General features: G+C 47.7%; 1 protein-coding gene and 1 long non-coding RNA gene across 5 annotated transcripts in view; one reads left to right on the top strand and one right to left on the bottom strand.

The window, feature by feature from the left end:
* The window catches only part of MSI2 (musashi RNA binding protein 2), a 436670-nt gene that overhangs the window by 252990 nt on the left and 157212 nt on the right, over window positions 1-26468 (top strand). For all 4 annotated transcript variants that reach the window (XM_023204578.2, XM_023204577.3, XM_023204579.2 and 1 more), the window contains exon 7: window positions 19285-19333. In XM_023204578.2, the coding sequence (XP_023060346.1) occupies window positions 19285-19333 (49 nt within the window). The remainder of the gene's footprint in view (window positions 1-19284; window positions 19334-26468) is intronic.
* On the bottom strand, window positions 11774-13132 carry LOC111537618. The gene is made up of 3 exons (XR_002730066.1): window positions 13091-13132; window positions 12356-12433; window positions 11774-12216 (listed from the first exon to the last, which is right to left on the bottom strand). It is a non-coding gene; the product is annotated as an uncharacterized LOC111537618 (long non-coding RNA).

Here is a 26468-nt window from a genome sequence, read left to right as displayed (position 1 = left end):
AGGAGACGCAGCAAGACTCCGTCTCAAAAAAAAAAAAAAAAAAATAGGCTTATGGCACATTTTTGTGTTTCTCTGGCTTTAGTCCATGGCACATAAACTGGGGTTGGGAACAGGCATTTAAATCACCAGGGCTGGCTCTTGTCCTGCCTCTGCCTCTCTGCATCCCACTCTCTGGAGGTGGGAGGGAGCTGTACCTGCCATGCATCCACCAAGCAGATGCTTCTGTCCCTGGAATCCCAGCTTTGTTTGGTGATCAGAAACTCCATGGGTATTGATCAGCCTTGACCCTTTGGAGGAGGTCACCACCACATCCAGGCTGGAACAGAGCCATTAGTGCTTTTCCACTGATTCCTGTTCTAGCACCAGAGGGGGTCAGCCAGCATGGCACACTGAGTCCCCAGAGTGGGGTCCCAGGTGCAGCCTGAAGGATGGAGAAGACATGGGCGCTGCCCTCAGGGAGCGGATGCTCTGGCAGGAACTTACCGTGGTCATGCAGACGTCAGAGTGGAACAAAGGAAGGCGCGTTAATAAACTCCAAATATGAAGTGAATGGAATAAAAGGTAGAGTGGTGATCCACCCGCTCAAATATATTGAGTAGCCTCTCCCTCCCCTTACCGCCACCCACCCCACACTTACCCAGAGAAGGTTCATTAAGCTGGAAGAGTCCTCTTTCCTTCCTGCATGCCTTGAGACTGGGGCTCCTCGGCGTTCCAGGCCATCTGGGCTCAAGTTCTGCTGGCTCAGAACGCCTCTCATTTGCTCCTGGAGTGGGATGTTGCCCTGGGGAGGCTGTTTCCTGGGGTCGATGCAGTGTACTAACCCCAGCTCTGCCTCTGGCCTGCTGTGTAACTGTGGACAGCAGAGGATTAAGCCCCTGACCCCTTGGCCTCAGTTGGCACTGTTAGATGTCCTCCCGGTCTATTTGGCAGTGGAGTATTGGTTTCAGTAAAGACTGAGTGTGGTCTCTCTGACATCATTTTGTCCCCTCCAGTTTCTTTCTCAAAAGCCAGAACCTCACCTTCAGGATGCAGACCCAGCCGTTCCATAGCTCACACAGGCCAGGCCCGCACAGACAGCTCTGCTTTCTGCGATTTCCCTACCCTGCTCCCGTGGCTTACATTCCATCCCACACATGCATACCTGCTGCCCCATTACCAGGTCCCTGGTGCCCCTTTGCCTAGAAATCACCTCCTGCCATTTTTGTGATGCACCGTCTTCCCCAGCTAAGTTAGTGCCATTTTTATGCTGAGTGTTCAGAGCCCTTGAGTGCATGAATGAATGACTGAAAACTGGGCCTTGACAGAGTGCCTGTATGTGCGCTGCATGGGCCCGCACAGCTGAGAGCACTTATGTGTCCTGCACTGATGGCACCTCTGTCTACATGAACCTCAAAGGACAGGAATCAAGTCTTCCCCATTTAAAAAGCCTTTGGGCCTGATATGGTAAATATGAATTTATTTATTTATTTATTTATTTATTTATTTATTTATTGGTCAAATGAATGAATGGATTTTAAAGGTAGCACCACCACTGCCTCTGACAAACTTCTTTTTAAGTTAAGGGCTGCCCATTTGCTGAACAGAAGGAGCTCATTCAGCCCAGTTGTTAGGGCATTAACTGGGCTTAGGGTGATAGCTCTGAAGCTGCTGTCACCTGTTGCCATTTGGCCAGAGCAGCCTTCTCAGGTAAGGGCTGAATCTCTTTTCTATGAATGATGGCACAGGGGGGTCCTTACTGGAATAGAGGTTGGCCTCAGTGAGTTAATTTCCTCGTTGAACAGAACTTAGAGGCCGCAGAGTCTTAGTTAAGACTTGGTTGTAAATCACAGAAACCATCTCATGCCAGCACAAGCCTGTCCGTCTCTCTCTGTTGCCTGGTTTTCCATGCTTCTGCAGCCTCGTGGCGGGACACGGCTGCCTCCCATGTGGGCAACATGGGCTGGACAGATAGATGTTAGAGAATGTGGCCATTGTGTCTCATCCTTGGCACTGCTCACTCAGGTAAAGCCAGCGTCGCCACTAATTTTCATTTCCCTTAGCATCAACATCCTAACTGTAGAAAGAGGGAGGGCCTCAGGCATGAACAGTACTAGATCTTCTGACCAGCTCGCTGAGGATGTGATAATAATGGATGGCAGCTGTTTAGTTCTTCATATGTGCCAGAGTATTGTACATGAATTAGCTTCTTTTTTTTTTTTCTTCTTCTTCTGAGACAGAGTCTCACTCTGTCGCCCAGGCTGGAGTGAAGTGGTGTGATCTTGGCTTACTGCAACCTCCACTTCCTGGGTTCAAGTGATTCTCCTGCCTCAGCCTCCTGAGTAGCTGCAATTATATGTGCTCGCCACCACTCCTGGCTAATTTTTGTATTTTTAGTAGAGACAGGGTTTCACCATGTTGGCCAGGATGGTCTCAAACTCCTGACCTCAGGTGATCCACCCGCCTCAGTCTCCCAAAGTGCTGGGATTGCAGGCGTGAGCCACCGAGCTAGACTGAATTAGCTTTTCTTAATGCTCAGACCAGCACTATGAGATAGGTACCAACTTGAAGTGAAGTAACAGAGGCACAGCAAGGTTGAGTAAGCTGCCCAATATCACACAGCTAATAAATACTAGAGCCAGAATCCAAGCCCAGGGAGTCTAGCTCTAGAGTTTCTGGCCTCTCCCACTAGTCTGTACTGGTCAGCTGGGACCTGGTCCTAGGTGCCCTAGCAAGCACTGTTTGTGGACACATGGGTCATTGGCAGAAGAACTGCAATGCTTTTTATAAATCTAGAATTCGACAGTGTCACCAAGCAGATGGGGTTCTGCAAAAGACAGGACTATATGCCCATGACCCCATTTGTCATCATTTGATTTTAAATTGATAGGAGTTGGGGTGGAGTCCCTTTACTCCCTGAGGAGTCCCTGGGGACTTTACTGCAGTCCCTCAGGGAGCCTCACTCCCCGCTCCCCCGGGCTCTCAAACCCTCCGGCCGGCTCCTTGTGCTTCTCCTGTGGTGATGAAGGGCAGTTTCTTGAGTGCCACACGGTTCCTGAGATCTACAGAGACATCTTGACCTTGGAAATTCCTCTTCTTACAAAATCTCTAGTTCTGGAGCTAAAGTAGGAAAAATTATAGAGCTGAGTAGTTGAGAAGCAGTTTAATTAAAAACAACAAAAAAAGAAATGTAAATGAATTAGGCAAAAATCTTCATGGGGCATCATTATTGGCAGAGGAGGACCCTAAGAGGAGATTAAGATTTCCTTTTATTTATTTTTAAGTTCCATTGTAATTGAACCCTTAGGCTTGAGAGGATAAGGATGCCTCACACAGTCTGATTTCAACAAGTATTTGTCTTTGTTAATTTATATAGGGAAGCGTAGTAAATCTGCCAGGAACAGGACGGTGGCCCCTGTGCTGTTTCAAGGGGGGTCTTGAGAGTAATAGCGCCTGACAATTTTCCAGCAGCTGAGACATTTTTTTCTGCTTCAGAAAGCAAAATATTGTATGAGTTGTGCAAAATGTAGAAATGATTTGAAGAATTAGGGTGCAGCAAATAGTACAGTTTTCAGCAAAGCACGAAAGACTTCATCAAGTGATAAAGTTAGCAAGTGGAGGGAAGGCAGGGGTGGACCAGTGGGATACAGCACAGGTGTGCTGTGGGCCTGTCATTCTTGTTTAATTTCCTTTTTCCCTGGTCCCAATTTGAATTGCCAAAATATGTTAGATTGCAGTGCATTATTTCATTTGCCTGCTTTGTAATTCCTCTTTACCTCAAACAGATGAAAACATGGCACTAAAGCAAATTGACAGCTCTTGAAATGAGAAAGATCTTTATCCTTCAGAGTGTTGATGTAGAAATACATGAAAGAAAAACATGCTTGTTGGGTCTTGAAGCAGCTTGAATTGATACTTTTTTTTTTTTTTTTTTTTAAGGGAAGATGTGGGTTTTTCCCTCCCTCTCCCTTCTTTTTTTTCCCCTGAGGGTGTTGTGTGGCTCAGGGATTAAGTAGGAGGGTTGGTTATTCTGTCAATACCCATTTGCAAAGATCTGAGTCGTGATTTGGGTTTAAGGAGTAGACCAGAAATTTCCAGCCTCTCAGGGTCAACATAAGGAACGCCAAGTCCTCAAGTTGACTTCCTTACCTCAAAAAATCTGTCAGGCACCACGGGTACCCCACCCCAAACCACATGTGGGCCAACTAAAATGTCAGGTGTGCTTGCTTTACACAGAGCACCCCAACGACCCTCTTCCAGTCATTTCATGCTGCCAAAAAGCCCCGGTGATGATCAGGATGAATATTGATAAATGATTTCCCATACTTCAAAAGCAAGTGTAGTTTGTTTGGTATATGAAATATCTCAAAACATTGAAGATCTGTGTTTCAAAAATTAAATGAAAGACAGGCCTAATGGCTTAAAATAGAAAGATTAAAAACCACTGGATTTGATGCTCTTTTTTTATCTGAGTTTGTTTTGTTTGTTTTGTTTTGAGACAGAGTCTCCCTCTGTTGCCCAGATTGGAGTGCAATGGTGCGATCTTGGCTCACTGCAACCTCCGCCTCCTGGGTTTAAGCAATTCTCCTGCTTCAACCTCCCGAGTAGCTGGGATTACAGGCACCCCTCACCACACCCGGCTAATTTTTGTATTTTTTAGTGGAGATGGGGTTTTGCCATGTTGGTCAGGCTGGTCTTGAACTCCTGACCTCAGGTGATCCATCCGCCTTGGCCTCCCAAAGTGCTGGGATTACAGGCGTGAGCCACTGCACCTGGTCTTATCTGAGTTTTTTTCTTTATCCTCCAAAATCTTCCTGAAACTCAACAGTAAGCACTTATTGGACGCTTTTTTTTGTATTAATCCCTCTAGTGGCCACTGGGTAGGGAATGCAGAGCCGTATATGAAATTTCCTGAGGACTAGGGAGAGGGAAGTGATGGGGGAGTGTGGACCACCAATTCACGTATTCATGTGACAAAATAAGATTTCAGAGTTGTGTGTGCCAGCGCCAAATACAAGAAACAGATAAGGGACAGATCTTTCTACTGTATGCCTACCTTATTTACACCTACTCTATCCAAATCAACAGAAATGAGGGCATAATTGTTTGTATTATAAACAGATCTGCCATGGGGTTTCTTGAAATAATGAGCCCCCTTGTGGTTTCTTTTTATTACTATTATACATTTTTATTTTAAAATAGTGTAGGACTCACAAGAAGTTGTAAAAATAGGACAAAGAGCTCTTGTGAACCCTTCACCCAGCTTCCCACAATGATAGTATCTTCCATAACCACAGTACTTTGTTAAAGCCAGGAAACCAGTGTTGGTAGCCTATCAGTTTTCATGTGTATTTGTGTGTAATTATTTAAATTTTCACTACCTGGAGATTTGAGTAACCATCACTACAATCAGGATATATAATAGAAGTCTTCCATCACCACAGAGAAACTCCTTGTGTTTCTCCTTAATAGTCACACCCTGTCCGCACTCCTAACTCCCGGCAACCACTGATCTGTTCCTCATCACAATAATTTTGTCATATAGTATGTAATAGAGGCTTGATACTGACTTCTTCACTTGGTATGACCCCTCTGGTCGGTTGTGCACCAGCTGTGTACCAGCTGTATTCCCTTGTAGAACGTAATGGAATGGTTTGTTTGTCCATTCCCCCTGTTTCTAAAAGATGGTTTCTTTGCATACGACTCATTGCACCACAGTACATCAAGCCAGGCACACTTACAAAGTTAAACCTCACTCATCCGTAATGATTTCACGACTTTGTAGTCATCAGTACAAAGTCTGTTATCCCATTATGCAGTCCTCATCCAACAGCTTTTTCTTGAGCATCTGTGTGTGCCGGGGCTGGGATGCATTCTGGTAATACATAGGGTAGTCATTTGCCACAGGCCAAATGCTTTCCTGCGTGTTGTATCAATAGTTTCTACTTCCCAAGGCTGGGGTGAAGGTTAACAGTGATCATGTGTTCCTTTTACACACAAGGAAGCTGAGCTGCCTTGGAAAGCCATGCCCAAGATCATGCATAAGTGGAAGTGGTAGAGTGGGATTTGAACCCAGGACGTGTGATGGCATGCCACGTTTCTTTTATTCTGTCATTGTGGCTTTGACCGTACCCACTTAATTGCTTATAGCGAGTTTGCTTCTCTAAAAAATGAGTGGACTGGACTCATATCCTTTTTATCCTCTCTGCCTTGAAGAGTTATGATCCTCTCTGAACAAGAGATAACTTTGCCAAGTGACTGCATCTCTCAGCCTGTTGCTGCACTTGAACTTTGTTCTCAGCAGCATTTTCTTAGCCATCATTTGAAGACAGTTTGGGAATTCAAAAGTAACAAATTAGAATTCCTCTAAAAACAGTCTGTATGTAGTTCAGACCTTCCTTCATTTAACTAATTTTCAACAGGGTCTTTGGGTCAGGACTAGGACTGAGAAACCTATGGGACTCTAGGGATGACTTTAGGGACAAGGGGATTGGGGAGATTGGCTGTCAGGCAGCCCATAGGGGAAGGACGGACTTACTTGGATGTCATCAAAGCCCCATGAAGAAACTCTGGGGCTGAGTGGTGCTGAGTGCGCTGATTCGGGTGCCTGATGCTATACAGTTCGCAGGATTCTGCCTTGTGCCAGAATCGCTGGGGATCAGAGGAGGCTGCTATTTCAGGCATCTAAGTGCTACTGCTGCTGAATTCAGGCCTGAGCAGCTCGTCCGAGAGGGCGGGGCAGAGATGCTCCAAGCTTTTGAAGCTCCACGAAGGGTTCAAAGGAGCCTTGGAGAAGGGATTCCTGTACTGGGTGGGAAGTGGAAAGGTGACCTTTGGGTCACTTGTAACTCCTGAGTCTGTGATTCTGAGGCAAATGGAACTTCCTCTCTCCCTCAGTTACCAGTATTCACTCCAAGATCTGGCTGAGTTCATCGGAATCAAAGGCTTGTGCCTTCAAAGGGCTGGTGGAGAGAAAAGGGCCTGGGGCTTGGGAAATCTGCAGCTACCCCATGACCTCTGGCTTATCCCCCTGCCCCTCCCCTGTTGTGGCCAAGAAAAGTGGTCGGCTCTGGGACCCAACAGACCAGAGTCCACCTCCCATCAGAGTGGCAGAAAGAGATGGTGGGGGATGGGGAGGCACCATGGCACAGGGGTGTCAGAGAGCCCAAAGTTCGTTCTAAACACACATTGTTTCATCTCTGCTCTGCAACCAACTCTGCGTATTGGTCAGACAAAAGAGCTTTAATAAATATTAGTTTAATGAATAAACGTGTCACCTTGGTAGAGCTCTCCCTCTCCCTCGTTCTTCTTTTTTCATCAGCCAGCCTTAAAGAGAGCAAGATGGAAGATGTCTGAAGCCCTGTCCTGGAAGCTGATGTACTCAGAAGTCCCTGCCCTGGGGGCCCTGGCCTTTATGAAATGTAGACAAGCCCTTCATCCCATTATCAAGCCTTGTTATTTACCCTCCCTGTTTTTCAGACAGAAAGAAGGTGCAGATGGCCCATGGGATTAAAATTGGGATTGGAACCGAGATTCTCCAAGCCTACAAAACTCCTTTCTCCTCTTCCCCTCCCCTCCCCAGGCGTATGGCTGCAGCTACGCTTGTCACCATCTGAGATTGCATTGGCCACAGGAGATGTGGATGATTTTTCCATTTGTCCTGATGTTTATTTCATGCTCATCAATATCAGCCCATATTAGGACAGATGAGGTGGTTATTTACAGGCTGTGCATTTTCACACTTGGTAATTAGAAACCCTTCCCTCTTCGGTCAGAGTCGTGGAGATCCATTTTGGCAATTAGCAGTTTAGTATTTGTTTAATGGGAATGTGAGAGAGTGTTCCGGCACATCAGTACTCCCCTAATGATTTGCCTCTCTCCTCTGGAGCTGGCAGGCTTGGGCCTTTTTCACGGTAGGTGAAGCCTGATGGGGAGAGGTTGGAGGGGGGAGAAGGGAGCGTCCAGCAGTTCAGCAGCCTGCCTGCCGCTCACCTCCCCCAGCACACTAGCACGCATGCACGCACGCACTCACAACCAGTGCTGAACACGGGCCTGGATTTCCAGAGCACAGCAGCCGCCACTTGAAGGAGCCTCACACGAGAGGCCGTTAGGCCAGATGCCATTTCCATGTGACAGCTGTCAAGCCTGCCGGATCCAACTGCTGTTCCTCAAACAGCTCTGTCTCTCGGTGTCTCTCTCCCCTTCCCTCATCGCCTCCTCTCTACACCCCATCTCAGATATCCCCAGTGAGAGCCTGCTGCCCCACCCTCCAGGGTGGTGCTCAGGCCCACAGCTTTGCAAGCTCAGCCAGAATGAAGCTGCCAACCAGTCCTACCTCTCACCAGGAGACTCTGCCTTCCCTGGCTTAGTGTTGACATAGGGCCTCCTGGGACTGCTCCCCCGAAGGCACACTGGTTCTGTTAATGGCCTTCCCTTGGCATAGTCCGTTCACAATGAGAAAACTCACAGCATTGGGTGTGGCTCCCAACTTAACTGCGTGGAGCATGTACGGGTGTGTGCATGGGGGCGAGGGGATTGCCAGGATGGGGCAGTGAATTGGGCCAGTGTCTGTTATGATGAGCGTTTTCTGTGTGGTGGGCACTCACTGGCTACCACATGAGCCTTCCTAACAACTCCAGGAAGCAAGACACACTGAGTATCCTTACCATCACTGCACGACGGGGACGCGCATGGCTGAGCCTGGACTGTGTTCCAGAGCCCTCTGGCAGTTCCAGCTCTGCTGGAGGCTTGCTCCACGACTGTGGAGGAGCCCAGTGATCTCAAGCTTTTGGAATTCACTTATCTAAAAGGAAGAGACCCCAATATCCTCCCCCTATCCTTTACGTTTCCAATCATTCCTCCTCTCCTGAACCTACTGGGGCAATATACCTCCATTTCCTTGAGGTTACCTAATCACCTCTCTTCACTTTTTGGTAGGATTTTAAAGCAGTGTTTGTTGTTCATCCAGCAGACAGAGGTACTGTGCAAAGCTCTTAGGGATTCAAAAAACAGAAGAGAGGTAAGGGAGAACAGAAGACTTAGGGACACATCTGATTTTAACTACTGGCTCCACCATTTACCACCTGTGTGATCCTAGGCAAGTCACATACTATCAGTGAACCACAATTTCCTCACCTATAAAATGGGTGTATGATGCCACGTGTGCTGGCACGTGCCTGTAATCCGAAGCTACTCAGGAGGCTGAGTCGGGAGGATCGCTGGAGCCCAGGAGTTTGAGACCAGCCTGGGCAAACAAATCGAGACCCCATCCCTAAAAAAAAAAGCTAAAATTTTTTAAATTTTAAAAAGAGAAAAAAAATGGGTGCATGAAATGGGTATGATAAGATGTACCTCAAAGCTGTTATAGTAATTAGATGAGCTTTGCAAATTGCCTATTACGCTCCAGTAAATGGTAGTTATTATAACAATCATTATTTCAGGAGGGTAGATGTTTTGTAACTTAGAATCTGATACAGACTTGTGGAATCAAAATCTCTGAGCGGGAGGCTTTGCCTTAGGTAGATAAAATGTCTACATCTCCAGGATTGAGTTGTCTGAAGACCCCACATCTTTCAGTTCCCATGGGCAGGTGTCCCTTTGTTGAATTCATAACTGCTATCTGATAAGCATTGTGGGTTTTTTCTTGTAAGCTAAATGGGAAAATAGAATGATCCCACAAGAATAAAAGAAGTAAGTGTAGGAAAAAATTAAGGACTGATAAAGGTCTTGCTAATGGGGACAGAATATTCTGGCCATTGTAAGGTGTGGGAGCCTTCTGTGAAGAGTTCAAAAAATGTTCCTAATGCCACTGGACTGTAGACCCCCAAAATGGCTAAAATGATCAATTTTATTTTATATATTTTTTGCCACAGTTAAGAACCGTTTAGGAGATATTTTATTTTATTTTTGAGACAGTCTTGCTCCGTTGCCCAGGCTGGAGTACAGTACCATGATCTCAGCTCACTGCAACCTCCGCCTCCTGGATTCAAGCAATTCTTCTGCCTCTGCCTCCAGAGTAGCTGGGATTGCAGTCGTGCACCATGACACCCAACTAATTTTTTTTTGTATTTTTAGTAGAGATGGAGTTTCACCATGTTAGCCAGGCTGGTCTCGAACTCGTGACCTCAAGTGATCTGCCCACCTCGGCCTCCCAAAGTGCTGGAATTACAGGCATGAGCCACTGCACCCAGCCCTAGTTGAGGAGAAATTATGTGGACTTTTTCTTTTGTTAGTAAAGTCCTGGGTTCAAATTAAAATAAACAGGCTTTCAGATGGATGCAAACTAGCATTTTTTGACATTTGGAATGAAGGGAAAACGTGCCTGGCAGCAGCAGCTGGGATAGAAACTCCAAGTGTGCCTCCATCACTGCAGTCTTCCAGGGGTAAACACACAGGGACAGAAAGGCTGGCTGTAGAAAGGGGAGGCCAAGAACCTGAGATGGGCAGGAAGGCAGCAGCTGGCAGGCTGAGGCTTAGACTCAAAAGCCCAGCATCTGAGCCCCAGGCCCGGCCCCGCCAGCTCTAGGACAAACCAGTAGGAAAACTGAGTCTTAGAGAATGTGTAACACTCCTGTGGGGTTATTGTGACCACCAAAGTAATAATAATACCTGTGAAAATATTGGTGGTGATGGGGAAAAAAAAAATGGTTTTGTTAGGTTTTCTTAAAGCCCTCTGTTCTTGGAAGTTTTTGCCCTTCCGAGCTACTTCTAGTATAGAACTTTGGCTTTCTTGTACCAAGACTGAGTTAAGCTTAAGGAGAGTCCTAAGAAAGTTGGATGAGGCAAGGAGTGCCTGCTCCTGACTTCTGGCAGGGGATAAATGTCTAATCTTTAGGCAGCAGAAGACCCAATAATACTCATTTACTTAGAGCCTGTCTACACACACATGTGCCGTGTTAAGGCTCAGCTCAGCTCTGTTTAGCCATTTAGAATGGTGGGTCTCGGCCTTGGCTGCACCCTGGATCACTGGGGAGCTTTTAAAAATCCTTTCGGGCTGCCCGCTCCAGAGTACTGATTTAATAGGTTGGGGTGTGGCCTTGGTGAGCAGTCATGGCTGAAAACCACTGATGTCGATTTCAGTATGAACCAATGGGATTTTCCAGTCTGCTCCTTCTTCTCCATCCTTCCTCTTTTTTTTTTTTTTTTTTTTTTTTTTTTTTTTGAGACGGAGTCTCGCTCTGTGGCCCAGGCTGGAGTGCAGTGGCCGGATCTCAGCTCACTGCAAGCTCCACCTCCCGGGTTTACGCCATTCTCCTGCCTCAGCCTCCCGAGTAGCTGGGACTACAGGCGCCCGCCACCTCGCCCGGCTAGTTTTTTGTATTTTTTTAGTAGAGACGGGGTTTCACCATGTTAGCCAGGATGGTCTTGATCTCCTGACCTCGTGATCCGCCCGTCTCGGCCTCCCAAAGTGCTGGGATTACAGGCTTGAGCCACCGCGCCCGGCCCCATCCTTCCTCTTTGGAGAATGGTTAAAGATAGACCAACCCCACCCTTTGCAAGGCCAGAGCATACGGAAAAGTCCTATTTCAATAAACTACAGATGATTCCTGAGCTTTATGGAAGGAACCGATTTGGGTTTTGCCCAAGCTGGCAGGGAGAGAAGTGGAGACAGTGCCTTCCCATGTTCTGCGTAATCCTGGACCCAGGCAACGACTGTCTCCACCACAGGCCCCAGGCACCTGTGGCCTGGGCAGTCCTGCCACCTCAGCTGAGTCTCACTCTTGTAGCTTTAGCTCCTTGAGTTTACAGAGCATAAATAAGTCCTGTTAAGCCTGACACACTATAGTATCATGGTATTGCATTTGAGGGTGTTTATTTAGACTAACACTTGGAGCGTTTGAGTGGGAGCAGGAAGAGAAATTCAAGGACATTTGTTCTGGGGGAGTTTGGAGAGCTGGGTTTCTTCTCTTCCCTTTCCCCTCCCTCCTTGCATTTGACCAGATAATTTAAGAATCATTTGAAGTGCCGTTTCCTGCTTTGTTCTTGATATGTATGGCGTGTGGGTGTGTATATTTATATCCCCAGAGGAGTAGGACATTTCTCAGGGCGTGCATCGGCCACAGCAAAGCTCTGGAGTAGCCTCACAGCACAGAGAGTTTGCAAAAGCCCAGCGGCCAAGTCAGTGCTTCCAGAGCATCGTCCCAGCTGCCTTTGGAGTCTACGTTAGCATTCCAGGCAGAGTCTTTATGCATGGATCTTAGGAGCCATCTCATAGAATTTCCTCCTTTCACAGAAGAAAAACTGAGGATAGAGGAGGGAGGTGACTGGTCCTCAGTGAGATCCTGGTGGGGCTGGGATTAGAACCCAGACTCCCTCCATGCTTGGTGCGGGCACTCCCCACCACACCCAGCTGCCTCCCAGCACCTGCTGAGTTACATACCAGCAACACTTTTCTCTTCAGCTGTCTCCTGGGAACAAGTTTTTTGTGTCCTCAGATCGGTTCAGCTTCACTCACCTACTATGTACTTGGGGAGCCAAAACTGTAAAACCTTCAGCAGAAGAGGCAGTGGTCCAGGGGACTACTACAGGGTCCCACCCCTTAGCCAGCTAACTGGACAATAGCATTTTTGACCTCCCTCCATGCATCATTGCGTTGTGTCTTTGTTTTTGTTTTTTTTTTTTTGAGATGGAGTCTCACTCTGTCATTTAGGCTGAAGTGCAATGGTGTGATCTCAGTTCACTGCAACTTCTGCCTCCCAGGTTCAAGCAATTCTCCTGCCTCAGCCTCCCGAGTAGCTGGGATTATAGGCGCACATCACCATGCTCAGCTAATTTTTTGTATTTTTAGTAGAGACGGGGGTTTCACTATGTTGGCCAGGCTGGTCTCGAACTCCTGACCTCAAGTGACCTGCCCGCCTTGGCCTCCCAAAGTGTTGGGATTACAGGCGTGAGCCAAGGTGCCCAGCCTGCATTGTCTCTTTAAAGATTTCCTATTCAGCCAACATGTGAGCTGGGCTCTCTCAAGTCTAACCCCTGGATGTGGTCAACACCATCTGGCTACTTCTAAAATCACCCAGCAAGAATGCCTGGCTCACAATAAATCTTTTGACTCATTAGAAAGAGAGTTCACTCATTCATTAAATGAGTTAGGATTAGAGAGGCATCACCCACTGACTTGAGTGGTAATTATTGCTGATTTTCGTGGTGCTCATTTAGTGAGGAACAAGTTGCCAATTTCTCTTGGCGCTTCTAGGATCTCTGTCTCCAACCTTGCTGATGGGGTGAGATTTAGAAGAGGTCCCTCCACACCTTAATACCTGTGTTCCTTGTGGAATGTTTCATGAAGAGCGTGCTCCATGTGGAATGTGGAACCTGATAGTTTAATTCTCTGCCACATTTAGCACTTTCCCTTCTTCTGCCCCTTTTCTTTCCTTTGCTTACTTTCTAGTATGATTTTAGACTGTCTGTCTTCTGATTGTAAGTTTTCTTTGTTGTTTTGGGGGATTTTTTTAGAATAAGGACCATGTATGAGTTAGCTATGGCCACAAGAAGGCTGTGTAACTAACCACAAAACTTCAGGGGCAGACAGTAACTGTTCATCTCACGTGTTTGGAGTACACTTGGAGTGGTTCTGCTGATCTTGGCTGGTCTCACTTGCATGTTTTGAGGGTGACTGGCTGTCCACCCATCTAGGCTGGCCTCAGCACAGGGGAGTTGGCCCTGCTCCTTGTGCCACCCATTCTTCATCAGGCTAGCCTGGGCATGCCCTTGTCATGGTGATGGCAGAGGTGCAAGAGAGAACAAGCAGGAACTTGCAAATCCTCTTAAGGCTAGGCCCAAAACAGGCATACTCTTCCCCCCACTGCATTTTATTAGCCCTAACAAATTAAGCCCAGATTCAAGGGGTGGAAGTAGACTCCACCTCTTTGGGCGAAGGACAGCAAGCTCACAGAGGAAAGGGCGTGAGACCATTCATATCATCAGTCCACCATAGACCTGTGTGAGTTGTCTTTTATTTGTACTTTGGCTGATGGTTTGCAAATAGTGAATGCCTCATACATGTATGTTGCATAAAAGTAAATAAAGTTACCATCTGCCAAGTTTTCTATTCAAGATTGGATTGGCTGCGTGATCTAGACATGATTGATCTGTTTATCTGTTAGGTAGATCTCCACATGAGTTTATCTGTGAATAAGAGTTTATCTGTTAGAAGGAAAGTTTGTGTCATCCTAGTAGAATCTGGATTTTTCTTGCATTGGGTGCAGGGCAATTTGGTTGTCCCTCTTATCATCTTTTCCATCGTGGGATCTACCATCATCATTTTTAGGATTTTAGAATATAAACGTCTGAGAGAAGGGGAACAAAGAGAGGGAGAACTTGCCACACTGAAGTGAATCAATTTGCTCCTAGATGGGAAATTTTGTTTCATGTATTGAACCACTGAGTGTATGTTAAAGAGGAAGAAGCAACCTCTGCCCAGTGTCTTTAACCTTTGCTCTTGCTTCTTACCCTTAGAGTAGCTCATGGAAAGAGGGGTCTCTGGGCCGGCAGCTGCATCAGCATCACCTGGGAACTTGTTAGAAATGCAAATACTACTGAATCAGTCACTCTGGCTGTGAGACCCCAGGAGATCTGTGGCTTAACAGTCCCTCTGATGATGATTCTGATGTGGATGATATTTGAGAATCCCTGCCCCAACTCCAGCAGCCATAGAAACTAACAGATTAGGTCCCCTTTGTTGACTGTCACACACTTCTGGGGATATTACAGCATAGTCTGAACCGTGCAGTAGTCAGAAGTATGTTCAGTACCTTCTGGTGTCAGGACAAAGACAGAGGCATCCCATTCCCCACCAGCTCACCTAAACGTTACTTTACTTTGCTTTCTATTTTTTTGGCGGGGGCAGGGGGGTTGTTTTTTGAGACAAGGTCTCACTCTGTAGCTCAGGCTAGAGTGCAGTCATGGTTCACTACAGCCTCAATCTCCCAGGCTCAAGCGATCTTACCATCTTAGTCATCTGAGTAGCTGGGACCACTGGTGTGCGCCACAGTGCCTGGCTAAGTTTTTAGTATTTTTTTTGTAGAGATGAGGTCTTGCTATATTGCCCAGGCTGGTGTCAAACTCCTGGCCTCAAGCAATTTTCCCACCTCAGCCTCCTAAAGTGCTGGGATTACTAGACATGATCCACCATATCCAGCCTATTTTGTTCTTTCATTCACAAAGATACACCACTAAAGATGCCAGGGCCATATCTCAAACCTGCCCCAAGTTATTACAAGGCACATCTCAAGGTTGGAATAAGCTCCTTTTCCCAAAACAGACCGGGGTTCTGCCAGGACGTGGGACAAATCATGCTGAGGATCAGATACCTCTTGTCCTTCTCTCTCCCTCGGGGGAGCCACTGGGCCTGCAGGTGCCCATTTTAGGTACAAAGAACTTTGTATGGCAGGTGAACACATTGTCAATATGAAGTAAGTACCAGTGTTAATCATAAGGATGAGGGTGGTGTCCCTAGAGGGGGTGTTTCATAAGGGGTTAGAGAAACTCATGTTCCTGGCCGGGCGCGGTGGCTCACGCCTGTAATCCCAGCACTTTGGGAGGCCAGGGTGGGCGGATCATAAGGTCAGGAGTTCAAGACCAGCCTGACCAACATGGTGAAACCCCCTCTCTACTAAAAATACAAAAATTAGCTGGGCGTGGTGGCACGTGCCTGTAATCCCAGCTACTTAGGAGGCTGAGGCAGGAGAATCGCTTGAACCCGGGAGGCGGGGGTTGCAGTGAGCCAAAATCACGCCATTGCACTCCAGCCTGGGTGACAGAATGAGACTCTGTCTCAAAAAAAGAAAGAAAAGAAAGAAAATTAAAGAAAGAAAAAAGAAAAACTCCTGTTCCCAGCTTCCCCTAAGCTTTTGGGCTCTCCTAGCATCTTGAATGAGGCCTGGCCTGTGTGTTCATGTTGATGAGTCTTCACAGCCCCCTGATCTACCTGGGTTTGTGTGTGTGTGTGTGTGTGTGTGTGTGTGTGAGAGAGAGAGAAAGAGAGAGAGAGAGAGGCAGAGAGAGAGAGGGAGACAGAGACAAAGACTGAGACCACGAGAGTTATCAGCTTGCTGGCTCTGGGCTGAATACCAGTTACCTTAACTGTGCCCCTTATTTTCCCTTGACTCACACAAGCCGCTTCTGTTTGATTCACATAGAACCGTGAGAAACAGTCTCGTATGCGAGGCTGTGTTTTTCATTCTATTCAGTCTTTGTATATTCAAATTCTTCTAGTTTCAGCTCTTGCTGTTCTGCCAGATTTCCATCGCATTGATGGCCTCTCTGAATTAATAAGTGTTTTGCAATTGCTGAAAAGTTTTCTACCCCCAAGCACTGAGACTTATCCATATTGATTTTTTTTCCCTTTCTCTCTCCTCTCTAGCTCCTTCTTAGATGTTGTATTTTGTAACGTGTTAATAGAATTTTTCGTTCGCCCTGACACTTTATCTATTCAGGAGGTCTTTGCGAGCCCCACTGTACAGCCGGACTACAGAGGAAAGAGCTCTATTCGTTACGACAATGGTTGCCCTAAAAACATATACAGATCCTCCCCCACGCTCACCAGGGTGGAGCGAATGTTGAGAGGGCAGTATTAGAAAACGTCCAAACTTAGAAAGGAAAAGGGGAGCCAATTGTGTACTGTTGAAAGGAGGTTTTGAAAATACATTTAAAAAAAAATCCCAAACATTTATTTCCTAAGGGAATCTGAGTCCCAGTACCAAAACGTGGCCAGCACAGAAGGGTGGCTGTTTTCCTTACTGTTAGGCATTTTCAGTTCAAAATAAGGATTTGGCAAACGTCATGGAAAATATGGAGATGGGTACAAAACAGATGTCACATTTACCTGCGTGATACCCGGCAGGCCTCACCCCCCACCCACCCACACCCCAGGCATTCGCATTCCTGTCGAGTCCCAGGGTCTGAGTCTGAGATACCATATGCTCGAGTGTGGCTGCTCTGTGTACAAACACACCAGTTGATCTTATGGTGATTTTGCGTGTGTGGTGCATGGGAGGTGGAACGGCTGTTGTGTGTGTGGCCCCAGCAGGTACCTGTGGGGGGCTCTTGAAGCCCGCCCAAAAGGAGTTTGTCCTGCCTTGGGTGGGCATGGGGACAGGGTGGTGAAGGAACACCTGTTTTAAGAGATCTCCAAACTAGCATTGCCCACTCCCACCATCCTGGTGCCTGGGAGAGAGAGGGCAGCTCCCTGCTGGAGGAGCCACCATGCCAGGCCATTTTCCTCCCAGTAACTGACTTCAGAAATGGGGAGCAGAAGGGGAAGGCCCGGGGAGCCTGTTTGTTCAGGCTTGGTTGCCTAGCAACAAAAGGGGGCCCTGACTTGAGAAGAGATTTTTAAGCCAGGCCATTCCCTTTGAGGTTTATGACTGGCTTGCCTACCCCCATCTTCCATTCTTACCTTGACTTTGCTCTTCCCCCTATTATATTTGATCGCATCTAGAAAAATACATTTGATTTGTCTGCAGACACCATTTTAAACCTCGGTTTATTGCTTTGCCCGGTGTCTTCCCCTCCATTGGAGATTGTAGTCTGGGAGGAGTGAGGCATGAATAGCCCACGACTGCTTTTCTCAAAGGGATTAGTGCCGGCCCCCAAGCTCATTTGTGAGCCTTTGAGTGCACATCAACGGTGCTCGGTCCTTCTCAGCCACAGGCACACAGTGAAATTGCTCTGAGGACAGGGCCCCCCCGTTAACAGTTTTACCCACCCACAGCCACACGGGTTGGGTTGCATTTTTACCGTCAACCTTGAGCACAGAGTGAATGAAGAGAGTAGGCTGCACGCTGGTCAGCCAGGTGCCCTCCCCCGGTGAGCAGCTGAAGGGTGAGGACAAACGCCTGTGCTAAAGATGTGTGCTCTGTGGGATAAAGGAGTGGGTCATAAATACTCATAAAAGGAGTGCATTCCAGAGTGGAATCTGGTTCATTCAGTGTGAGTTCCTTGAGCTCTATGTGGGAGTTGAGTGTGGACCCTGAAATCTTATTGCCAGAAATATCCAGAAGGGGTTACAGGATGCGTGGGAGGGGTCTGGAAGGGATTAGCAAGAGAGACAGAGGATGCCTTTGGTATTTTATTATGTTCTTCTCTTTGATGTTTTTACAAAGGTCCTAGCATCAATATATTTGTTTGCTGGTACTGCCATAATAAAGTAACGCAGATTGGAGGGCTGAAAGAACAGAAATGTATTTTCTCACAGTTCTGGAGGCTAGAAGTTCAAGATCAAGGTGTGGCGGGGTTGCTTTCTTCTGAGGCCTCTCTTCTTGGCTCACAGATGGCCCGTCTTCTCCCTGCGTCAGCACATGGTCTTCCCTGTTTGTGTTTGTGTCCTAATCTCTTCTGATAAGGACCTCAGTCATATTGGATCAGGGCCCACCCTAATGATCTCATTTTAAAGTAATTACTTCTTTGAAGAACCTCTCTCCAAATACAGTCACATTTTGAGGTCATAGGGGTTAGAACTTCAACTATGAATTTTGGGAGACAGTTGAGCCCATAACAATCAGGATGTTCAAGCTTCATTGTGTATCACTAAAAACGATTCATATATCCATTAGAAGGACAATAATTAAGAAAGCTATGGCTTCTTACGCTGGGAAATATGCATCGGTCAAGATAGTATACATGATTATACTAACCTGGGAATTGTTTGCCATGTTGTAATGTCACAGGTTAACAAAAGGAAATATTCCATATACTATATGATTTAAACTATATTGAAATAGGCGTAGTTTTTTTTTCTTAAAAAAAAAACAAAAAAACAAAAACAACTCTAGGCGCAGAGCAGTGGCTCACACCTCTAATCTCAGCGCTTCGAGAGGCTGTGGCAGGAGGATCACTTGAGCCCAGGAGTTCAAGACCAGCCTGAGCAACACAGTGGGACCCTGTCTCTAAAAATCAATAATTAATTAATTAAAATAAAAATAATAAAAATAAAAATAGCTGGGCATGTTGTCATTCCAGCTGCTCAGGAGGCTGAGGCAGGAGGATCACTTGAGCTCAGGTGGTCGAAGCTGTAGTGAGCCATGATGGTGCCACTGCACTCTAGCCTGGGTGACAGAGTGAGACCCTGTCTCAAAAAATAAAAAGCAGACCCTAAAGGGAACTATATAAGATATTAACTGTAATTGTGTGGGGTGGAAAGGCCACTAATTTTTTTTTTCTTTCTACTTTTTTGCATTTTCAAGTATTTTTTGATAAGCGACTATTACTTCTATAATGGAAACGACCCCCTCACCCCCCCACCTGCATATAATGTTTTGTGTACTTTCTTAAAATTCCTAAAGCAGCCTTTATTCTATATTTGTTTTGCAGGTAGAAGATGCAATGCTGATGTTTGATAAAACTACTAACAGGCACAGAGGTAAGATTATCCCAGTGTAAGAGGGTTGCGTTCACCCTCTCCTGGTCTCTCTCTGTCATCCCCAGTCCCACCGACAAAAGATCCAGTGAGAGTCCGGAGTCAAGTAGGTAGAGGTGACCATCCTTTGAAGATCTTTATTCACGGAGGGTTCCAGTAGCAGGAAGAGTTCCAGAACTGGATAGTTGGAAAGCCATTTCCTTCTGGCCTGGGAACTCCTGTTTAGTTATGCAGTCATCCCCAGCACACACATTCAGATATATCTCTCTAATCCCGCCTTTCTTGGTCCCTGGCTAACCTTGGCACTAAGCGATCCAAGGGGAAATGATTCACAGCAGTGACTCAATTGAGTTATCAATTTGCATTGAAGGAGATTCTTTAGGAGCAGACTGTCAATCTAAAGAGCCAAACAATCAAAATAAAACTTTGTAGATTCGTTGGGTATGTAGCGATTACAGCCTTGGGAATGCCCCGTGGGGCCTCTGGAATGTGTAGAGGGCATCTGCACTTAATTGTATTTTTCCCTGTGCTGCCTCTGTCCTGTCCACTTTACAAAAAACGGGTCTTAAGCTGGAGTCTGTGAACCTCTGAAATGACATGCAAAGTGTTGTATGTTTATACTTTTCTTGGGTGAAGATCCCTAGGTTTGGACAAATTCTTAAAAGGGTCTCTGGCCCTGCCCTTAGTCTCTTCCTTCCCCAAAAAGAACACATTAAATTTATTGCTTTACACAGAAAAGTTGGAGGCATCTAGGAAAGTCCTCCCTGGAGGTAGCAGAGTCAAAGGCGGTGATGACTTGGCGTTCTGTTCTCCGGAGGCTCAGGTTTCTGGGGTTCCTATTAACAGGGTGTTAATAAGCAGAGCTTCCTAAGGGGTGGCAGGAAATGGCGTGCTGGTGCCCTGGAGGGAGGGAGCCTGTGAGTGAGCAGCGTTTCCTTGCCACTTGGATTGCATTTAGGTGTTTCCTGTGTTGTTTACATTCCTGCTGTCACCTGTGATTAGAAGCAGTTACCCAGCGCTGACTGTATGTCTTTCCTGTTTGGAGAAGGCAGAGTGAGTGAAAGGCAAGAACGAGTGGAGTGGGAATCGTTGCTGGAGGGGCTGGGAGAAGGAGGGGGATATCCTGAGTGCGCCTGGTAATCTGGCTTCGAATGCATCCCTCTACAGCATCCTCAGAATGGGAGAGTTGAGCACGGGGTGCACAACAGTGGTGTCAAGTGGTATTTATGGAGGGAAGAGATGGCAGGGGCTGGAGGGTGGGGAGCAGTGGAGAAGCAGGGAGAGAAAGGAGGGGCTTGCAGGTGTGGAATGATCGGCTTTGTCCACTGCATTGCTGGGGAGTGAGAGCCCAGAGAGGGAGATGGAGTTGGTGCCCGTGGTGGGTAATTCAGGATTATCCTCCATCGTCATCCACATTCTGTCGATCTAGCTTTATGGTTTCCAAGCCCGATTTGCGGATGCATCTCCTAATGTGACCTTCGCAGCAGCCCCTGGAGGGTTATTGTGACATTAGGAAAAAATCACTTAACTTCTTTATGCCTCAGTTTATTCATCTGTAGGATGGGGGTAATCGTAGAACCTCCTCACAGGATTGCTTGGAGAGTGTAACGCCAAGCATCTAGTCAGTTGTGCGTAAATCTTAGCTCTTACTAGTAGCATTATCATCACCTCCATCTGGTTGGCAAAATAACCAAGGCTCAGAGGAGGCAACTGAGAGACCCATAGCTGAGCAGGGTCTCAGGACTATTGATTTCAAATTCTGCTTCCTCTGCTGTGTGCAGATGGTACTGCCTTTGTTAAAAAGAGCACTGCCGGCTATTTATTTTCAGGGTGGGTGATGCCCATTTGAATTTGGCACCTGGTGTTCAGTGTTAGAATTCATAATCCTGGGAGATTCCAGAGTTGCCCCCAGGTGATATTGTTGTCCTTTCATTTTGAAAATCAATGAAAGTGTTTTTTGATCTGCTGTGTGTCAAGCCCTGCGATGGGGACTCACACTGGTATCGTCTCATTAACTCTCAGAGCCGGGCCGGGAGAGGGCTGGTCATGGCAGAGGTGGGATTGAAACGCAGGACTTTGGACTTCTGGGTGGAGGCCCAGAGGATGTGCCAGGAAAAGTTCTCTATCTTTAACCAGATCCCTGTTGCTGTGGGTGAAGCCTCTTCCCTTTTTCCAAAAGGGAGAAAGGAAGGTGCTGGGCCGCAGAGATGGGGTGGCGGTTCATCTGGAATGGGCACGGGAAGAGTGTGTTGCCCGTTGTGAGGTGGAGGACGGTCTGTTGGAGGGCCCGCTGCTCAGGGGTGGCTTTGGGACATCATTGTTGGCTCTCCAGGAGTCCTGGTGGGCACTGGCAGGAAGGAGCATGGGCAGGGCCTTGGTGCATGCACACTCCTGCCCCCAGCCAAGCCAGGACCTCTGCTAGCACCCTCGGACCTGCCAGAGCTGAAGATGCCTGCAGTAGGGGCAGGACCAACTCTAAAATGTGTGGAGCCCAGAACTAGAGGAAAGGCAGGGCCTCCTATTCAAAGATGATTGAGAAGCTGGCCTGAGGGGCTGCAGCCTGTGGAGGGGGATACATGCCAGGAAACCTCAGCAGGAAAGAGCCGCCATCCCACTGCCCTCGCTCTCATCCAGCGCCCTCCCACTCCGCGGTGTTGTTTCTATGTGGTTGGGAGCACCGGCCCATACCCATGTTCCACCCCCTCAAGATACCTGAGGAGACATTTCTCTTTGAACTGGGTGCTAAAGCTGGTGTAATACTTCACTGCATTTAGAACATTTAAGGGAGTGAAAAAAAAAAATTGTTTTTTAAAAAGAAGAACATGTCACAGCAAAGGCACAGATCATATATTGGAGTGAGCCAGCCCCACATCTGTGGCCTGATGGAGTGTGCATTTGGAATCAGGTGATAAGCACAAGGAAATAAAATCCTCGTGCAGCCACCTTGCCCCACCCTTACCTTCACCTCCTCGGTTCCTGCTGTCCATGATCTTATCAAGAGGAAAGTGCTGTAGTGGCAGAAGTTGAAGACATCTCCCTGGCTGGTGCTGCCTCCTGCTCACTTCTTAAAAAGGCCCAGACCATCGACCCAGAGGTGTTGTCACAGCACATGCCTAGCACTTGTCCTCAGACTCCTAGCCCAGCCCTGTGGGGCGGCCTGGGGTCTCAAGTCATCCTTACCCCAGGAATTTTGACAGCTACCTGTGTGTCCTTGGAGCTGTGTGACATGAGCTGTGTGACATTTGCTGCTCAGGGATAACCACGGGGAACTGGGCTTAACATCTGATGAGCGTCAGGCGGGCCAGGCTCCCGGGGCCCATTCGGTCTCCACTTGCTGTTAGGAGCCACAGGTCAGAGCAGAATTTGCACTCTTTGCTCCCACTGGTCACCTCCTGTCCCTGCTCCCTATTGGTCTCTGTTGGGGCTGGGATGCCCTCAGTTCCATCTGCATGGTGGCAGCTTGTATCTCCCATCCACAGGAGCACCAGCCTGGGCCTCACCAGCGCCACGGGAGAGAACCCAAGACCTAGGAGAGAATGAGCCTCCTGCAATGTATGTCTTCCACCCTGCAGGCAGGAAGAGGGTCCCGCCTTCAGTCTGTGACTCCCAGTGGGTGGAACCCTGGAGATGTGGGGGCTCTCACCTTTCTCCTTACAGGCGGGCCTTCCTCCAGCTTCTGCTGCTCCCATGACATTTTTCCTGGGGCACGTTCCCTAACTCTCTGAGCATCTCAGGTTCTTCCTCTAAAAAACAGGAGACCTGGCATTGATGAGCCCCAGGACCTGAAGTATGTTTCTGGCCTTTAGCTTTTTAAGTGTGAGAATGTTCAAGATGAATTCTTTTGCTATTTGTGTGAGTAGGGAGGGAGCGAGCAGTTGTTGCAGCTTGGGTTCCCTGGGAAGCAACTCCAGGAAGGGATTAGCAAGTGGGAGGCTTATCCAGAAGTGCTCTTGATCAGGAGAGGGCAGAGGCAGAAGCTGACCTGAGATGCCCTTCTGCAATGGGGTGGTCCTTCAGGGGTCGCCAGCTGGGGTGGGAGTGGCATCCCTGATGCCTGCACGCTGGCCTGTCATCGGGTACAGCTCACCCCGTGAGGCTGATGTGACCTGGGCTTTCCCTGGGGAAATCCTGGAGGGAACTTCCAGCTGGGGACTGTCTTCCAGCAGCACTCCCAGCAGCTGGGAAAGAGGTCCTTCATTCCTGAAGGGGATCTAAGCATCCTGACACAGCACCCACTGTGATGGTGTGGGGAGTTCTGTTGCTTTCTAAGCAGGCCATGTTAGCAATCTTGATAGAAACAGCCAACACTTTCTGAGCACTTACACACCAAGTGCTTAGCACAGTGCTGGCCCCTACCATTGAATCTTGATGACAAACAGCCATAGGTGAACCGAGCTGCCCAGAGTCGCACACTGGTCAAAGCAGAGCTTGGACATAAACCCAGCCTGTCTGACCCGGAGCTCAGGCTCTTACACTCTGCAAGCATTGTGCAAGGCAACTGGTTAAAGCAGAGGAGTTGGTCATTTTAAGGGTTTAGTAGTTCCCCATTTTGTGTCCTTCTCCACACCAGCCTTCTTGCTGGATGACCATGCTCCTCCATTTCCACTTGAAGAAACTAAGGCACATAAGTTTGGAATATTGCACAGCAGATTCCTGCAGCCAGACAAGGAGCAGAGCTATAGTTAAAACCTGGATGCCAGCCGGTGCGGTGGCTCACACCTGTAATCCCAGCACTTTGGGAGGCCGAGGCGGGTGGATCACCTGAGGTCAGGAATTCAAGACCAGTCTGGCCAACATGGTGAAACCCCGTCTCTACCAAAAATACAAAAATGAGCCGGGTGTGGTAGCGGGTGCCTCCTGAAATCCCAGCTACCCAGGAGGCCGAGGCCGGAGAATCTCTTGAATCCAGGAGGCGGAGGTTGCAGTGAGCCAAGATTGTGCCATTGCACTCCAGCCTGGGCAACAAGAGTGAAACTCTGTCTCACAAAAAATAAAACAAAAACCTGATGCCTCCCTTGGCCCTGTCCCTCACTTCATTTCCTGGCCTTCCATACAATGATTTGTGCCTAGGGGGAGAGGAGAATGGTGGCTTTCCAATTTTCTCAGTCACTTCATTTGCTCTCTAAAAGTTGTTAGAGGTGGTCAGGAAAACACTGGGCTGATCGTCAATGGATTTAATCATTAGGAGGGGGATGTTTGTTGCTTTACCTTGTAAAAGTCAGATAAGATCTTGGACTCAAGGCATTAAGTATTGATCCCAAAGTGGGGCTGGAGGGGAGGGACAGGGAGGGAAGAGGCAACAAGGTGCTGTCCTTCCAGTTTGTTCTGTTGTTGGCAGGAGGCCATAGACAGCCAGCGGGAGGGAGGGGGGGGAAGGGTGCCGTGGCCAGCTGTCTCTCCAGTGTCCCCACAACCTCAGCCCTGATGGAGAAAGTGGAATGCGGGCATGTTACTTGCTGAAATAATCTCACACTCACCCCCTTATGGGGAAAGGGAACCCTCCCCGTTGTGAGGGTCACTGTAGAGGAACCTCAGCTGTCCTTCCCTCCAATTTCAGGACCCTGGGTTCCTGAGCCCTGCACAGCTGGGTTCCTCCAGGGAAGATCAGGATGGTTGAGGTCTAGTTGAAAGCAGGTGAGGAGTCTCTGAAGCTAATCCCATAGCCTGGTGAGAGAGGGGTTTCTGGCAGAGGACATCCCTGTGGCCTTCATTACCCAGCAGGCCTGCTTGCCCTGGAACATTGCCAGAGGCAAAGGAACAGGAGACACTGGGAGAGAAATAAAGATTCCTGTGATGGATGACTCTTCTCCCAGCAGTTAGCAGTTGCTTATTAAATGCAATGCTAATGTCTTTGGAGAGGAATAACAGCCCTGAGACCCCCTGGAAGCGGGTGGGATGGTTTTGTGAGCCCCAGCGAGCACCATCAGTGGCAGGCCTCTTGGACTGAGAGGGTCCTTTCCCAGAGTGGCTGCGGTTTATCCCAGTTCCTGGGCTGGAAAGGCGCAGTGGTAGGGGATCCAGCCAGAGGGAGGAGCATCCAGGCAGGTGGCCTGAGAGCTTGGGTTCTTCCTGGAGCTTGCTCATTCTCTGTCCCAAAAAGCAGTTGGCCGAAGTTTAAGGTCTTTGTAATTTGCGTAATCAGTTTATTTATTTAAATGGTGCCAGTAAGATGTAACTTAAGCTGTGATAGAAGATAATGCTTTCCTAAGGAGGAAAAACAGCCCTTAATGTCTTGAATACCTGCCAGACACTCACTTTTGAAATGACCTCTGAAGTCCAGATTGATGCTTTTATGTACGATGTATAAAGATGCTTAAGAGTTGCACTGTAATTATTTGTTTATTGGTGTCTATTTCTCAAAAATAATAAAAGGGGGGGGCATAGAAAAAGAGTTTCACAAAGGTATAGGTTACATTTTAAAATAATTTAAAGCATTGCTTCACTTGTAGGTGTGGCATGTCAGACATAATGTATGCATGTCCTTCCTAATGAGAGTCTACCATTCTGACTTTATTTACCTAGGGAAGAATGTTGGGACTGTATAAGCTGTAGATGTGACTTTGTAGGATGGAGAAAGAAGTGTGTTTGACAAAAACGATCAGCCCCTCTGGCCGGAAAGTGCACAGTCTAAGAGAAGGGTTGTTGGAGGGAGTCGAAAGTATGATAAGGATGTGTAGAATCACAGCTGGTGATGACACTTTCACTGATGTGACAGGAGGGCAGCCTGCAAAAGATTGGCTCCCATGCTGCCCTCGGTTAGGATCTGGAGCAGGATTTGCTGCTTGTCTTCCCTACTGGAATTTTACCGGTAGTATTTTCCCCACCTCTCAAATCTGCTGTTATCTTTTTACTAATTGCTGATGGTGCTAAGGACCCATCAAACCCTCCCCCAAGTCTGAGATGTGTTGAGGGGTTTATGGGAAGCCTGTAAACCAACAGTTGGTCAGTATTGGTATTGATCCTATTTCTGCACCAGGATTAGAAACCACTTGACAAGAAAGCGGACAGTCTGTCATAGACCACCACCAACAGCCAGGGTTCCTGGCCTCCCAGAGCTTTCAGTTTAGTCTGTAGTGTGATGTAACATGCCAGCTGGGTTCTCTTATGTAAGTTCAGGGTCCTAGATGGGGTTAGATGA

The sequence above is a fragment of the Piliocolobus tephrosceles genome, chromosome 16 (genome assembly GCF_002776525.5).
Source record: "Piliocolobus tephrosceles isolate RC106 chromosome 16, ASM277652v3, whole genome shotgun sequence".
Classification (NCBI taxonomy): domain Eukaryota; kingdom Metazoa; phylum Chordata; class Mammalia; order Primates; family Cercopithecidae; genus Piliocolobus; species Piliocolobus tephrosceles.
This window is presented reverse-complemented; position numbering and strand designations above follow the sequence as displayed.